Below are 17,614 nucleotides of genomic sequence, written 5' to 3' on the forward strand. Positions count from 1 at the left end.
TGGTCTGGAGAAGAGAGGAGGGGATAGGGTCAAGCGGGCAGGTTGTTGGGCGGCCGGCCGTCACAAGACGCGAGATTTCATCTGGAGAGAGAGGGGAGAAAGAGGTCAGAGTATCTGTAGATCACCATTACATCTATTTCAATCCCACTTTGTAACACAACAACATTTAAAACATCTAAAGGGGATGAATACTTATGATACCCACTGTAGGTCTGCAGAGGAAATATAAATGATTCTACCAAATTTCTTTGACCATGTTCATACTGTACTGTGTGTAGATCTGTTCACAGTATCTGGCTCGGTTTACTGCTGGTCTCTGCTGCCTCCCTGTGGAAGTTGTACTGATGTGTTTTAGATCTACATTTTTAGATGCGTTCAAGGTTCTAGGTTTCTTCATATTCAATAAATTGGGAGTTGTACATCAGTTAAGACACAGGGACTGAATGCCTTTGACTATTTATTGAGGATCAGGATGCTGATTGGAGGAATTCATTAAGGAAGGGTTGATAACAAAAGGGATTGCAGAAATTAGGATGAACATGAATCAGATGTATGCCCCGCCTTTGCTGATTGGCGAGGGAAAGAGATTGGTTGGAAATTGAGGTTTTCAAAGGATGAGTCTTATTTCATGGCCCTCACAATATTCTAATTTTCTCTTCTCCCTCTTTGCCATTTACGCCTCCTGCTTTTTTTCTTTTAATTGTTGCTTCCTTATTTTCTTCTGCCTCTTCCTTCTTCTCATTCAATTGTTTTTTTCTCCTCAGCTCTCTTTTTTGCCTCATACTGCACTTGCTTCTTTTCCTCCTCCTTTTCCCACACTATCCTTATCTTATATTTTCTCCCTCTCTTTATCCCTCATTCTGTTTCTCCCAACACCTTTTCTCCTCCTTTCCCATTATCACCTGTTCTGTCTTTTTGCCCTTTCTTCCCTGCTTTTGCCTTCTGCTGCAATTTCTTGAGGATCTGCTGTTTGTTCTTTAACTCCTGTTCTATGAATTGTCTTTGTTGTTTAACACCAGTCTCTCCTCATCACCCTCATTATCACTCAGAGGTTTTCTCCCTCTCCTTCTTCTCTTTTTTCTCACTATCCTTTAGGTTCTCCTTTCCCTTCCTCCTCAGTTCCTCAGTTTCACAAGGGACAGGACTGCCCCCACTCCTACATCAGACGCATTGGCCTCTACCACGAACTGACGGGAAGGTTGAACCAGGATGGGAGCAGTGGTGAAGCAATGTTTTAGGCCCGCTCAGCAGCAGAGGACCACGTGAACAGAACCTTGGGAGAGGGGAGTGCTGACAAGGGGGAAGCCAGGGTGCTGTAACCCTGGATAAAGCGGCGATAGAAGTTGGCAAACCCCAGGAATCGTTGCAGCTGCACCCTGGACGAAGGCTGGGGCCAGTCCACCACCACTCTCCCCTCCCTGTGATCCATCTGGACACTCCAGATGATGCACCCCTGAAAGGGGATGGTGGAGTGATGGAACTCGCACTTCTCTGCCTTAACAAACAGATGGTTCTCCAGGAGTTGTTGAAGAACCTGTCGGACTAGGAGCACATGTTCTTGGGGGGATCGGGCGAAGATGAGGATGTCATCAATGTAGACAAAGATGAACCAGTTCAACATGTCGCGGAGAACATCATTTACCAGAGCCTGTAACACAACAGGGGCGTTGATGAGGCCAAATGGCATGACCAAATACTCGTAGTGGTCGCTGGCCGTGTTGAAGGTGGTCACTCATCCCCCTCCCGGGTTTGCTGGGTCAGTCATGGCTAGTTTGTACTAACACATTTGAAGGTAAGACCCAGGTGAAGACAATGTCGAAATAACAAAAGTTTATTAAATCGAACACGGGCAGTCAAAGGTAAGGACGGCAGGCAGGCTCAGAGTCAGGTCAGGCAGAGGTCAGTAATCCAGAGTAGCGGGGCAAAGGTACAGGCCAGCAGACAGGATCAGGACAGGCAGAAAGGTCTAAACTAAAAAAACAAGAACTAGAAAACAGGCACTATAGACAGGACAGGAGCAAGGGGAAAGAATGCTATAAATACACAGGGGATAATGGGCGACACCTGGAGGAGGGTGGAGACATTCACAAAGACAGGTGAAAAAAGATCAGGGTGTGACACCTTGCTGCTATTCCATGTTGGAGAATCTTGAACATGGCTGTCTCCATCTTCTGGCTGAGCTCTGTCAGCTTCTGGTAGAATTCAGAAAGCACATTTCAAAATTCCAGAGGTGAATTGACAAATATTTTCTAATATACACTACCGGTCAAAGGTTTTAGAATACCTACTCATTCAAGGGTTTTTCTTTATTTTTCTTATTTTCTACATTATAGATTAATAGTGAAGACATCAAAACTATTAAATAACACATATGGAATCATGTAGTAACCAAAAAAGTGTTAAGCAAATCTAAATATATTTTATATTTGAGATTCTTAAAATAGCCACCCTTTTCCTTGATGACAGCTTTGCACACTCTTGGCATTCTCTGAACCAGCTTCATGAGCTAGTCACCTGTAAGATTGTGCCGAAGAGGTTGGTTGACGTTTTACATGCCCGTAATCAATTGTGCTATTTTGTTTGTTTCTTTGCATTGTTTGTAACTTATTTTGCACATAATGTTGCTGCTACCGTCTCTTATGACCGAAAATAACTTCTGGACATCAGAACTGGGATTACTCACCACGAACTGGAAGAAGCTTTTTCCTTTAACGAGTCCGACGAGAAAAATATACTGCTTTCCTGGGAACAGGCCCAGATCCCCGTCATTTGTGTGAATAAAAGGCAGATGAAAAGAGGATGCATATCAGGCTTCCTTTTGAGAATCCGTAGGCGAGGGAGTAAACTCCCACTGCCATCAATTCTACTTGCTAACATGCAACATGGAAAATAAAATTGATGATCTACAGTGAAGTATGGTGGTGGCAGCATCATGCTGTGGGGATGTTTTTCATCGGCAGGGACTGGGAAACTGGTCAGAATTTAAGGAATGATGGATGGCGCTAAATACAGGGAAATTCTTGAGGGAAACCTGTTTCAGTCTTCCAGAGATTTGAGACTGGGACGGAGGTTCACCTTCCAGCAGGACAATGACCTTAAGCATACTGCTAAAGCAACACTTGAGTGGTTTAAGGGGAAACATTTAAATGTCTTGAAATGGCCTAGTCAAAGCCCAGACCTCAATCCTATTGAGAATCTGTGGTATGACTTAAAGATTGCTGTACACCAGTGGAACCCATCCAATTTGAAGGAGCTGGAGCAGTTTTGTCTAGAAGAATGGGCAAAAATCCCAGTGGCTAGATGTGCCAAGCTTATAGAGACATACCCCAAGAGACTTGCAGCTGTAATTGCCGCAAAAGGTGGCTCTACAAAGTATTGACTTGGGGGGGTGAATAGTTATGCGTGCACAAATGTTTTTTTTTAAATTCCAAGTTGTAAGGCAACAAAATAGGAAAAATGCCAAAGGGGGTGAATACTTTCGCAAGCCACTGTAGCTACCTTTTTAAAAAGGTCAGTCATGATCATTAATGAGAAACTGACTAAACTGCCTTTCGTTGATTATATAGAACACATTTAATTGTGAAATAAATATTAAAATTCTTTATTAATATTTATTTATTTGACATTTTGCAGGATAAAATCTCTTGAGATGCACCATTTCATTTTCAAGAGTGTAAAAATAAAATAATACTCAGTAACAAAAATAATGGCAACTACTATCTTATAATAGTAACAATTAAATTATATATTAAAAAAAGCATACATTAAGAGCATAATAAAGTAATTTTTGTACAACTACTAATAGGCCTACAGCTAATAAAAACTACTGCTACAATTACTAATACAACTAATACAAAACATGTACCTATAATATATACTGTACATATATACTTACTTACAAATATCTTCACATGGTGATGTTTCTACTAAAAAACAGAAACAGTTTTTTCTTAAAATTAACAATTCACTGTGTGGCTTGGGGTTAAATGCCCCACTCCTGTAATTCTCACAGAAACCAGTTTATGTCATTGTTTTTTTTAAACAGATGCAACTAGTTTTGCTCAACAAAAAAATGTAATCTGTCTCATCCCAACTTTTTAAGTTACTTCAACAAAACTATTTTGAAGTACAAATCCCCCCTTGAGAGAATTGAGATGTGGATTGTGTATGTGTGCCATGGGCAAGCCAACATATTTAAGTGCTTTTGGACACAGTATGGTAGTCGGTGCCAGGCGGACTGGTTTGAGTATGTCAAGAACTGCAACGCTGCTGGGTTTTTCACGCTCAACAGTTTCCCATGTGTATCAAGAATGGTCCACCACCAAAAGGACATCCAGCCAACTTACTTTTAGTGTTGAAGCATCATCCAGACAGTTTTTGTTTGGTCGGAGTTCCATTCCTGATATTTCTTTGGCAGGCTTAGGTGCTTGCATTAGCCACATAGTGGTAGTGGCCAGACTCACCCAAAGACGTGCTTCAAAAAATCTCCACATAAAATTCTAAAGATTATTACGTTTTCGGGGAGGCTGTAGAAAAATCTGATATTGGTTTTGTCTGCAAACTTTCGCAATTGTGCTTTTAAAGAAAATGGACTAGCTACTTCAGTCGTAGTTCGTTGCATGCAAAGATTTTTATAACTAACCCAAGATAGACCAGAGTCTGTCGTTTCCAATGGGAGCAAATTAATAATAGTTGACAGAACAAGCAAGGACGTGGGCAGAGCCAAGCATGAGTTAGTGAAATACTATTGGCGCGTTCTAGCATTTATTTGCATATTTCCGTTAGGAAAAGTCTACTCTGTGAGGTGCGCTTGTGCAATAACTAAATTTGCACTCCTTCTAAACAATGCCATTTTTTAAAACTTTGGCAAAGGTTAAAGTCTACAAAACCCTGTCCACTCTGTTGTTACAGATGATAGTTTTGGAAACAGAAAACCGTATGGAGGTGAAATATTTCATAGATGAGAAAATTTGAAGAATGTCGACCAAAATCCATCTTCTCCCACTGGGCTTCCTTTCATCACCATATTTGGCATTGAATGGAAATGCCAACTGGATACTTCACATTTATATGTCCAGTGAAATATCTGTCTCATTGTTCTAGTTGGCCTAGATGTCACTAGCTTGGACAGGGATATGATTACAGAAAGCCTAGATGACAAAGAAGCTACTAATGTGGCAATTGAGCAAGTTGAGGTGACTAAACTGCTTGGAGTAACCCTGGACTGTAAACTGTCATGGTCAAAAAATATGGATACAACAGGAGCTAAGATGGGGAGAAGTATGTCCTTAATAAAGCACTCCTCTACCTTCTTAACAGCGCTATCAACAAGGCAGGTCCTACAGGCTCTAATTTTGTCGCACGTGGACTACTGTTCAGTTGTGTGGTCAGGTGCCACAAAGAGGGACTTAGGGACATTGCAATTGGCTCCGAACGGGGCAGCACGGCTGGCACTTGGAGGTACACAGAGAGCAAACATTAATAATATGCATGTCAATCTCTCCTGGCTCAAAGTAGAGGAGAGATTGACTTCATCCCTACTTGTATTTATGAGAGGTATTGACATGTTGAAAGCACCAAGCTGTCTGTTTAAGCAACTAGCACACAGCTCAGACACCCATGCATACCCCACAAGACATGCCACCAGAGGCCCCTTCACAGTCCCCAAGTCCAGAACAGACTATGGCAGGTGCACAGTACTACATACCGCCATGACTACATGGAACTCTATTCCACATCAGGTAACTGATGCAAGCAGTATAATCAGATTTTAAAAACAGAGAAATATACACCTTATGGAAGAGTGAGGACTGTGAAGCAACACAAACATAGGCACAGACACATGCAGTCACGCAACATATGCAGTATACACACACGTACACATGGATTTTGTTTTGTAGATATGTTGTAGTGGAGTATAGACCTGAGGGCACACACTTACGTTGTGAATTCTGTAATGAATGTATTGTAATGTTTTTAAAATTGTTTAACTGCCTTTACCAGACCCCAGGATGAGTAGCTGCTGCCTTGGCAATCAAAATGCAGTATCCCTATAGCTTTTAAAAATGTTGCTTGACCTCTAGCTTCCTATATTCACCTGAACCTAAATTGTTTAATACCATTATGCTTCTCATACATGTCTCAGAACCACATCACCAATGCTACAAATTAAAATCAATACAGTTCTCATTAAGAGGTACTCACCACCTTGCAGATTCAGAACATTATTGGAGAGTGTATTAACCTTGAGTCATAATGATTTTATGAGTGAAACTGTTCTATGCTTGCAGCCTGGACCACTGATGTCATATATGCACCCTTATTGTGACACAGTAAAGGGGAGGAGTCAGTCAACATCCTGAACATTGATACTGCTCCAATCTACATTATCCATGGTAAAATAATAAATCAGTTTTATAAAACATACTTGTAATTTGAGAAGATCATTGGCCAAAATATTGCCCAAATTATCACAGAAAATAACAGTGCAGCCTACCAGAATGTAATATTCTATCTTGTATCAGCTATTGAAGATATCTATTGATTCAGTCGTTGACATACTGTACTTAATCAAAAAGTTAAAAAATATATACATTTAAGATGAGATATTTCAAAATATTAATGAAATCAAATACTGTAAAGATGTTCATTTATTGCCACATTACATGTCATACAAGACAGAGTGCTTCACAATCATTCATAAGCAAATCTCCCAAATGAAGCATTTCTTTAAACCTGATCAATAATACTGGAACTGCCATTAACCAGATAAAATATAAATTCATTACAAGTCACCTAAACTTTTTCAGTATTGTTCACAAAACATTTAATTCTGTTTACAATGATGTTTCTCTCTTCCCTTTCTTCTTTGGCGGTAATCAGAGAAATTCAACACAAAACAAACTCAGAGGCCAAGATGTACTGCATGGTCAATGTCAACATCATCCCTCATTCACCAGCATAGAAAGAGACACACTGTATTGACTCTACAGAGGAAACTATGTACACCAATATCCTCATAGTCAACCACAACCCTGAACACATTCACACACACCCTATCGCAGGCACTATACATTTGCAAAGAAACTAAAGGGTATATGAAAGTCATCCAATGTGATTGAGATTGATTCTGTGTGCAAAACATTGTCAACCGCTGCTTTATTTGGCTATGCTCTGTCTATATACTAAGTGTATTTAGAGCTGGCACTAGAGTGACCGGCTCCGAGAGGTTCTGGTCAGGTGTTCCTTTGCTCTGAAGAACCTTCTGTCGATGCCTTTCCTCTTGTCGCTTTTTCTTCACCAAGTGCTGCTGCTCTTTCCTCTGCTTGTTTGAAGCCTGAGAGAGGGGTAGAAAATCAGGGGGTCAAGATGAAAAGGGGGAGACTTCATGTCCGTTCTGAATTAAATTGAGAAATGCAGGTCTATTTAATCTGAAACTTGAATTGAAATAGTCGCACAGACTCAGAATACTGATACAGAAGTGGGATTTGAGTGCTGAGCCGTCGTATAGCGAAAACACTCTCCGGCACGTCACATATACTATTACAACTCCCCACATGAGACCAGGGTTCAATCCATGTGTTCACCTTTCCCACTGTTTCTCCAATTTGCCTGTCTCCTCATCTAAATTCCTTACTGTCTGAATAGAATGTGTTAAATGACAAAATAATATATATTTTTTTTAAATTAGAATTTGAACATCTTACCTTTGATTTGTGTAGGTTGCCTCCATCAGGTGGAAGTTTGTCATCACTGCATTCTGTCGCTGCCTCTCTACACGCAGAGCATGATCCCGAGGCACACTGGCCGTGACACACTTGGGCTGATAGCTCAGAATCCAACAGCCACCCAGCGTTGATTGTGGCGACACTCAGCTGAAACAGATTCTCCTCTTCACCTGAGAGACATAGCACACAGCACACATGGGGTCAGTTGCAGTGAATATATCAGATGCTCCTGTTGATCATTATCAAGAGGTTTTTGGTTGGTAGCTCCCTCTAAAAGATGGAAATCCCCAAAACAGCCAATAAACATCAGTTGTATTTATTAGCAATGTTTATTATAAGAGGTAGGCTAAGACTGCAGACAAATTAAAGTTTGATAGGGAGTTGGGGTTAGAAAATGACCCCAAACAGCTAGAAGACACTGATAATCAGAATGCACTGGGGGAGAAGACACTCACAGTTCGGGCCCATGTTCTTCAGGGAATTTAGGATCACATGGTCCTCCTCTGAGGAGGTGGGCGAGGGGGCTTTCCGTCTGTCTGTCTGGCTGTCACCAAACTCACGCTGCCCACTCGAATTATGTAGATTCTGAAGAGACAAGAGTGGGGTGGGGGGGGTAAAGGATATTGTGAGAATAGGACTAATCCAAAGGTCAAAATATTTGGTAGTGCGTTTTAGCTGAAAGGGTCGTTTTCGTACCTCTATACGCAGCTGAGCAGGGCTCTCAGAGTTGTCACCGAATGGTCTTACACTGTCGTAATGGTCTCCATAGCGATAGGCAATGTGTAACTCTCGGCCAACCAGCTTCTCAGAGCCATTAATCTGAATGGAGGAAACATAATGAGTAGGAACTATCAATAGGGGTATTTCGTACATTCTGTTTCATTAGAAGAGGACTTCAGTTTAAAAAACAGTAGTGTGCCAGAATGTTGTCTCGTGGTAGGACCATATATACCACCTCGCAACAGGGGATTCATGCCTCTCCTCGCTGACTTTTTCATATATACCCTTCAATTTTGTACTACGCCCTTATTTACTTTCCTATTGTTCTTTCAGAAAAACATTATAATAAACTAAAAAAATAGGCCTACTTAATGAGATTGGGATATCCTTTAAAAACAAACAAAGTCAAATAAAGTGCTTACCCAATTGTGCATTGCTATACCCTTTATACAGCTTAATATCTCTAGCCAAAAGTAGTAAACTATATGGGCAATAGGGTGTCATTGAGGTTACTACCTCCCACAGTGGGGTGTTGAGCTGATGAATGACCACTTTAAGCTGTTGGCTGCGGGCGAACGCCACAATGGCATCATTGCCAGCAAAAGTGCCAGGCTGGGAGAGGTTTGACACTGAGAGGAAGAGAACAACATAACAACAGAGAGAAACATTAGTGACAAGACCTTTAAAGACAATATTTAGGTTGACTTGCATGCTATCAGAAACTTGGGCAGCCAACAACATTTTCACATGCAAATAGTATTTGGTTTCTATCATATTGGGCCATTTCCTTACAATGCTGTGCGAAGGGCACATCATCCTCCACAAAGGGCTCAAAGTCCTGCCGGTGTGACATCATGTACTGCACAGTCTCCTGGCGCAGGCGCAGGTGTCCCCGAGAGTGCCCCTCCAACTGGTCACCCAGAGCCCGGAACAGGCAATTACTACAGGACGGACACAGTATTAGTCAATGTTATAACAGCACTTTGGTGGCATTCCAGGCTGACTACATTTCAGACTTTGCATTGCATCAACCAATGATTACATGCCACATCATCAATTACAGTCTGGCATCAGAATGCTATATCATATGATATGTGGTTAGCTGATATGTTAAATACCTATTGCGTTGTGAGGTCTGGCAAGTGTCTGCAATGTAGTCAGCCTGGAACGTGGTCCTTCTCTCTCTGAATCTTACCCATCTCCAGGCACCTCTCTCAGTTTGAGCCCCAGCGCATGGAGCTGGTTGGAGAAGCTGACGAACTCCTCTCCATCATCCCTGTCCTGGGGCCGGTTCTTACGGTCCTTTGCGATTGCCCTGCGCGCGGACCGCTCATCCCGCTTCCGCTCCACGTCACACTTCCTGTTTCCACCACGCACTGGCTTTCCTGTCTGCTTCCGAGACATGGCTGCCGGGCCTACAGATACAGATCTTTACAGATGCAGTAGATCTCTCAGTCATTCACTGGCACATGCAGTTGGGTTACTTCCACACAGGTGGAATCCTGTATTTCAGAAAGAGGAGGGAAAGAATAGAGATGAGAGTTTGAATGCAACTTAGAAAATGAGCTACAACGTGTAACAACTCAGTTACTTCCACATTTCACATACACTAACTGGGATAGTAGCCAGCTACAAAAAGATGGTTCATATTAGCTAGTTACAGTCAGTTGATACGTGGCACAGAAGGCAATTGCAATTCCAAATGGGTTAGCTAATTATGATGTAGCTGTCTAGCTCTCAAACTGTAGGCAGCATTCTGCCTTCTCCTAACGGTTTTCAGCCTTCTGCTTCGCCCACGACTGGCTCATGTGAACTACAATCCCAAAGCTGTTTTTTTATTGTTCAGAAACGTCAATAATCATCGCTTGTGATATAGCTTTCGAAACATATGGCCTTTATCTTTCATAAGTGAGAAACTATCCTTAAAATTAATATATATATACTTACTGTAGCAGTTCTGCACAGATCCATACATCTATGGGTGCCTCAATCCACAAAACTACACTTCTGATAAACTTCCCGAGTTATGCTTAGAAACAAGTGTTTGGAGCACACTAGATAGCTAATTAGCACGTCTTTTTTCATTAAACAAGCGCTGTAACATGGAGATATGGTCATGTGGGAACACTGAGTTACACCTTTTACAGGGCTTAGGGTTATCTATTTAACCTTTCCTTGTATTATTATTTCTCGCTGATATGAAAGATAAGATCCTTATGCTTCCAAAACAATAACGCAAACGATGCGTTGGGCGGTTAACAAAACTACTCCATAGAGAAGACGCCTTCATCCAATGACTTACACTATGTATACAAAAGTATGTGGACACCCCTTGGAATTAGCATATTCAACTATTTCAGACACACCCGTTGCTCACAGGTGTATCAAAATCGAGCACACAGCCATGCAATCTCCATAGACAAACATTGACAGTAGAATGGCCTTACTGAAGAGCTGAGTGACTTTCAAAGTTGCACCATCATAGGATGCCACGTTTCCAACAAGTCAGTACGTCAAATTTCTCCCCTCCTAGAGCTGCTCAGGTCAACTGTAAGTGCTGTTATTGTGAAGTGGAAACATCTAGGAGCAACAATGGCTCAGCTGCGAAGTGGTAAGCCACACAAGCTCACAGAACTGCCTCTGGAAGCAACGTCAGCACAAGAACTGTTCGTCAGGAGCTTCATGAAATGGGTTGCCGTGGCCGAGCAGCTGCACACAAGCTTAAGATCACCATGCGTAAGGCCAAGCGTCGGCTGGAGTGGTGTAAGTCTTGCTAACATTGGTCTCTGAAGCAGTCGAAACGCGTTCCCTGGAGTGACGAATTACGGTTCAACATCTGGCAGTCTGACAGACGAATCTGGCCCAAGGCATTATGCCAACTGTAAAGTTTGGTGGTGGAGGAGGAATAATGGTCTGGAGTGGTTTTTCATGGTTCGGGCTAGGCCCCTCAGTTTCAATGAAGGGAAATCTTAACGCTACGGCATACAATGACATTCTAGACAATTCTGTGCTTCCAACTTTGTGGCATCAGTTTTGGGAAGGCCCTTTCCTGTTTCCGCATGACAATGCCCCCCGTGCACAAAGCGAGGTCCATACAAAAAAGGTTTGTCGATCTGTGAGGAAACACTTTACTGGCATGCACAGAGCCCTGACCTCAACCCCATCGAACACCTTTGGGATGAATTGGAACACCAACTGCGAGCCAGGCCTAATCGCCCAACATCAGTGCCTGACCCCACTAATGCTCTTGTGGCTGATGGAAGCAAGTCCCCTCAGCAAAGTTCCAAATCTATTTGAAAGCCTTCCCAGGAGAGTGGAGGCTGTTACAGCATCAAAAGGAGACCAACTCCATATTAATGCCCATGATTTTGGAATGAGAGGTTTGAGGAGCAGGTGCCCACATACACTACATGACCAAAAGTATGTGTAATGAAATGGAACTGAGAGTCATGATCAAGGACCGGTCATGCTAGCTAGCTGGTAGACCTGGCATCCTGGATAACAGCAACAGCTGACAGGGCATAGAGATCCTATTAAACTACTAATTATATTAGTATATATTATATTCTAATGCCTAATTCTGTGACGGGTTGATTTCGGCAAGCTTGAGCGAGCCTACGGCTGCGTCAGTAGGCTGGACAATAGAACGAGTCTAAATTCACCCAAGGCTGAAAACCTGCAAAATAACGTTGGCTAAACTGGAACACTAGCGCGAGGCCATCGCAAATTAATTTAATAGAAAGTTCAGGAGGCGAACTGGTGCCTCGGTGTTCAATATAACCAATAGAAGCTGGCAGGGTGAAAAATGCAACAAAATAAGGCCTGTTTTTCGTGATTACTTCAAGCAGCTGGGACATATGGTAATATTGTGAAACTGGGCTGCACGGCGGATGTAATGAACTATTTATCAGAAAAAAAAGCGGTGTTAAACATTTCATGTGTTCAGCCTAACGTTAGTGGACTGGCCAGTTGACGCGTTACCGTAGCTAGCTATAGCTAATTGCATTCGCTGATCAGCAACTAGCTCGCTTACGAGCAACTGTTATGTCAGCTGGATATGACTGCAAGAAAGCTAGGTTAGCCGACTTTTTAGCTAGGTAACTAGTTTGCAAACGTTAGCTGCTAATGCTACTGGATAGGTTTGTTAGCCAGTTGGCTAGCTCCAGTCTCGTTCTCGCTGATTTCGAGTTAACCACAACAGTGAATACATGTCAAGCCATCAGAATACAACGAAGGTAACAAGTTACTCACATTCCACAGAGAACACCCGATGATACTCAACGAACGTCCTGTACTACGTTATTTTTACCTAAATAAGATCTGACTCATGAGCTTGTTTACAATTGCTGTTCAGCCCCACCATCTCCGAGTACGGAAGTGTGAGTGCATCAAATCATATCAACAGGTCGTTTTCAATAAAACGTCACAATACGTTTGATTTGGCTGCAAGTAGACCCCCAGCTCCACTAAAACCATTGACAAACTACTTGCCGTTTTCTAGGGATTGTTAAATACATGTTATAACTATTTGGTTTTAATATCGTCACCTATTGAGCATAATCAGCAACGACAAATGTCCGATTATTCAATGCAAAACAATTGCGCACATTTAGCTGTATCATCAGAGTTATACTGCAAATAATTGCATGCTTTTCATGATGAGTAAACATCAATGATGCATAATAGAAAATGCCCGCACTGAAGATGTCTATATTGGTCTGTTAAAACAATGTTTTTTACTAAATATATTTGAGTATTTACAAGCATTTGTAATTTGAGTCTGATAATTATTTGTACTAAACAGTTAATCTGATAATACAATAAAAAATATTTGCTTGATATTTTTTCCACTTCCTTTAAATATTTAGCAATTGAAACTTATTTCTATGTGTTAACTGAAACGGTCTATTAAATTATTTTACATGTTAGTAGGTGCTCTTATCAAGAGCAATTTACAGTAGTAAGGCCTACATTTTAGTACTGGTCTCCCATGGGAATCAAACCTATAACCCTAGTGTTGCAAGCACCATGCTCTACCAACTGAGCCACATATCATCACAATCCACTTGATGTTTCAACGTACTCAGGTCTACAGGTACCAAACCTAGATGACCAGCCTATGTACAATACAGTAATGTACATTAAGTGGTTTGTAAGGATGTTATAGTAATATTTTCCATGTTATTTGATCAACAAATTATTTAATTTGATGTGGATGTTTTGTGTCTTTGTCCATCACTTTGCACCTTTGAGGATTGGGTTTGGTTCTTTCTGGATTCTATTAGAATGACAATAGCAGAGAAAGGGACAGGGCCACAACTTGTACAGTTCCAACTACTGAATCCTGCACAGATGTCTATATTGGTCCGCTGATACTAGTAAAGGCCCAGTGCACTACTTTTGTGAAAATATATATCTTTATATTAATATATGTTTTAAATTATGATTTTCAGGGGGTGCTACAGCACCCTCAGCACCCCTACTTCCCGCGGCTATGTACCACGGTAAATGGCCCTTCTGCTGTTTGATAGGCAGAGCCCACAAAAGATGTGAAATTAACCTAAACCACTCATAGTTGTCAGGTATAGTTCACTTGTATTAAATATCACTAAAATATCCAATTAATGGTGGCCTATATTAAGAGATATCATGAGGCTACCCTACATGTCTGAAATTACATGATCAATTGATGTTGTATAACTGATGATAGAGCTAAATGTGTGCAATTGTTTTGCATGGAATAATCAGAAATGTGTAGGTCTGACTATGCTCTTCAGGAGGTGATGATATTACAACCAAATAGTTAACATGTATTTGACAATCCCTTGAAAACAGCACGCAGTTGTCAATGGTTTTAGAAAAGCTATGGGTCTCCTTGTTTCACAACAGAGAAATCGAACACTACACCTTTTTGTGAAATTTTATTGAAAATTACCTATTCGTAAAACGTTCAGCTAACAATTAAACCCCTACTTCAACTGTGTTGATAAATATGAATTACTTGATTTTCACTAAGCAAGAATGATTTAGCTAATGTTGATGTATAGAAATTGGGGATAGAGTGGGGCACAATAACAGGGAAAGACAACCCCTTGGCAATCATCTTTACAACAGTTACATATCTTTGGTCATTGTGTAGGCTAGGCCTACTTATTAAAGTTGTGGTTAAGTTCAGATCAAGCTTTCTGTGCTATAAAACAACTTTGCATATCTACCAACTGAGATATGAAAATTTGGTTGGTACATGACGGTCAACAGTCATCAAACGAACAAGCTCTGAATCATGTTAATGTCAGAAATTTGTGTGTTACAGTGTATGACTCAGGATAAAGTGAAAATGTCTTATATTTTGATACCCCACAATGCAGGCCCTAATTTCCAGTCCTCTCCTCCTTATGACAGATTGCAGTTGGAAAGAGTCTTGTGGAGGAGGAGTGGGTTGAGGAGGACAGAGAGTGTTTGCTGTGGAGAATACCATCAGACATTGTCACAGATGTAGCCTCAGGACCAAAAAGTGCATCAGCAGGCATTGGAAGGAAAGAAGACGGTCTATATAACAAACACATTCCAGTGTATACCTTCCCAGTTGTATTAGAGATTGGCATTAGAAACTAAAATGATGTGTTCTGGTTTACAAGCTAGGAATGTATTTTCTTGTGTATTTGTTTATGCATTGACATCTTGTACATAAAGTAGCCATCTGCTTTGTTTAAAGTGTAAAGGGATGTACTATACCTGCTCTACTCATTACCTTAGCCCTATATGAGAAGGTAAGGATCAACAAGGTTAACATGATGCCCCTTTTACTATGTGTAGCCTATACAGTTCATTGTTACTAGCTAGTAGTCAGTTAGCCACTGCTAGCAGTCATCACCATTAAATCTGCCAGCCTCAGCCCGGTCAATTCCTGCCAGTCTGCACAGCGCGATATCAACCCAGAGCATATCGGGCTGCTTTTTCTCTACCACATCTCTGGAATCCTACCGCAAGCTCTGAACCTTTACTCCGGATCATCGCAGCTATCTAGCTGCTATCCAAGAGGCTACTCCTGGCTAACGTTTCTGTCCCGTAGAAAGCACCAGTTAGCCTGGAGCTAGCCTCGAGCTAGGCCCATCTCCCAGCTAGCCGAAGAAATCCATCAGACAATTCCTGGGCTTCAATACCTCTTTTGCCAATTGGCCTGGAACCTTTGCTGCCGACACAAAGCCTCAACCATCACGACTGGTCTGCCGACGTAACCGTCTGAGGGGGTTTCAACAGGCTCGTCCGTTGCGACGTCCCCCTGAGGCCCATCTGCTAGCCTGCTATCCCCGGTCTGCTAGCTGTCTGAATCGCCGTGCCTCCAGCTCGCCTAGCTACTCACTGGACCATATGATCACTTGGCTACACATGCCTCTCCCTAATGTCAATATGCCTTGTCTACTGTTGTTTTGGTTAGTGATTTTTGTCTTATTTCATTGTAGAGCCTCCAGCCCTGCTCAATATGCCTTAGCTAGCCCTTTTGTTCCACCCCCCTCACCTGGCTGGTGACAAAACCTCTCTCATCATCACTCAATGCCTAGGTTTACGTCCACTGTACTCACATCCTACCATACCCTTGTCTGTGCATTATGCCTTGAATCTATTCTTCCTCACCCAGAAATCTGCCCCTTTCGCTCTCTGTTCCGAACACACTAGACAACCAGTTCTTTTAGCCTTTAGCCATACTCTTATCCTACTCCTCCTATGTTCCTCTGGTGATGTAGAGGTTAACCCAGGCCCTGCAGCCACCAGCATCACTCCCATTCCCCAGGCGCTCTCATTTGTTGACTTCTGTAACCGTTAAAGCCTTGGTTTCATGCATGTTAACATTAGAAGCCTCCTCCCAAAGTTTGTTTTATTCACTGCTTTAGCACACTCCGCCAACCCGGATGTCCTAGCCGTGTCTGAATCCTGACTTAGGAAAATCTTGAAATCTTGAAATTTCCATCCCTAACTAACATTTTCCATCAATATAGAACTGCCAAAGGGAGCGGAGTTGCAATCTACTGCAGAGATAGCCTGCAGAGTTCTGTCATACTATCCAGGTGTGTTCCCAAACAATTCGAGCTTCTACTTTTAAAAATCCACCTTTCCAGAAACAAGTCTCTCACCATTGCCGCTTGTTATAGACCCCCTTCAGCCCCCAGCTGTGCCCTGGACACCATATGTGAATTTATCGTCCCCCCCATTTATCTTCAGAGTTCGTACTGTTAGGTGACCTAAACTGGGAAATGCTTAACACCCTGGCCGTCCTACAATCTAAGCTATATGCCCTCAATTTCACACAAATTATCAAGGAACCTACCAGGTACAACCCTAAATCCGTAACCATGGGCACCCTCTTAGATATCATCCTGACCAACCTGCCCTCTAAATACACCTCTGCTGTCTTCAATCAGGACCTCAGCGATCACTGCCTCATTTCCTGCGTGCGTAATGGGTTCGCCATTTCCTGCGTGCGTAACGACCACCCCTCATCACTGTCAAACGTTCCCTAAAACACTTCAGCGAGCAGACCTTTCTAATTGGCCTACCCGGGCCGGGTATCCTGGAAGGACATTGACCTCATCCCGTCAGTAGAGGATGCCTGGTTGCTCTTCAAAAGTACTTTCCTCTTCATCTTAAATAAGCATGCCCCAAGACTTGACTGCCCTTGACCAGCACAAAAACATCCTGTGGCGTTCTGCATTAGCATCGGATAGCCCCTGCGATATGCAACTTTTCAGGGAAGTCAAGAACCAATAGTCAGTTAGGAAAACTAAGGGTAGCTTTTTCAAACAAAAATGTGCATCCTGAAGCACTCATTTTTTGATCCTCATTTTTTGATCCTGGAGCACTCACTGTTTTGTCCCAAACAGTTTTGGGACACTGTAAAGTCCATGGAGAATAAGAGCACCTCCTCCCAGCTGCCCACTGCACTGAGGATAGGAAACACTGTCACCACTGATAAATCTACGATAATCGATCATTTCAATAAGCATTTTTCTACGGCTGGCCATACTTTCCAGCTGGCTACCCCTACCCTGGCCAACATCTCAGCACCCCCTGCAGCAACTTGCCCAAGCCCCCCGCTTCTCCTTCACCCAAATCCAGACAGCTGATGTTCTGAAAGAGCTGCAAAATCTGGATCCCTACAAATCAGCTGG

The 17,614-nt window shown here is 42.2% G+C and overlaps 1 protein-coding gene across 1 annotated transcript; it reads right to left on the reverse strand.

The window, feature by feature from the left end:
• Window positions 1-6,632: 6,632 nt before the first annotated feature.
• On the reverse strand, window positions 6,633-12,838 carry otud3 (OTU deubiquitinase 3). The gene is made up of 8 exons (XM_029664660.2): window positions 12,699-12,838; window positions 9,643-9,949; window positions 9,240-9,388; window positions 8,964-9,076; window positions 8,424-8,546; window positions 8,183-8,312; window positions 7,707-7,897; window positions 6,633-7,336 (listed from the first exon to the last, which is right to left on the reverse strand). The coding sequence occupies exons 2-8, from the start codon at window positions 9,849-9,851 to the stop codon at window positions 7,178-7,180; spliced, it is 1,074 nt and encodes a 357-aa protein (XP_029520520.1). The 5' UTR covers window positions 9,852-9,949; window positions 12,699-12,838; the 3' UTR covers window positions 6,633-7,177.
• Window positions 12,839-17,614: the final 4,776 nt, after the last annotated feature.

Source organism: Oncorhynchus nerka, linkage group LG7, assembly GCF_034236695.1.
Source record: "Oncorhynchus nerka isolate Pitt River linkage group LG7, Oner_Uvic_2.0, whole genome shotgun sequence".
Lineage (NCBI taxonomy): Eukaryota > Metazoa > Chordata > Actinopteri > Salmoniformes > Salmonidae > Oncorhynchus > Oncorhynchus nerka.

Bases quoted from the DNA above. Each gene is read 5' to 3' on its own strand.
- otud3 (XM_029664660.2), bottom strand. From the start codon at position 9,851: ATGTCTCGGAAGCAGACAGGAAAGCCAGTGCGTGGTGGAAACAGGAAG. The intron at 8,313-8,423 runs GTACGAAAACGA...TTGTCTCTTCAG, and splicing joins CTGCTCAGCTGCGTATAGAG to AATCTACATAATTCGAGTGG. The intron at 7,898-8,182 runs GTGAGTGTCTTC...TATGTCTCTCAG, and splicing joins GAAGAACATGGGCCCGAACT to GTGAAGAGGAGAATCTGTTT.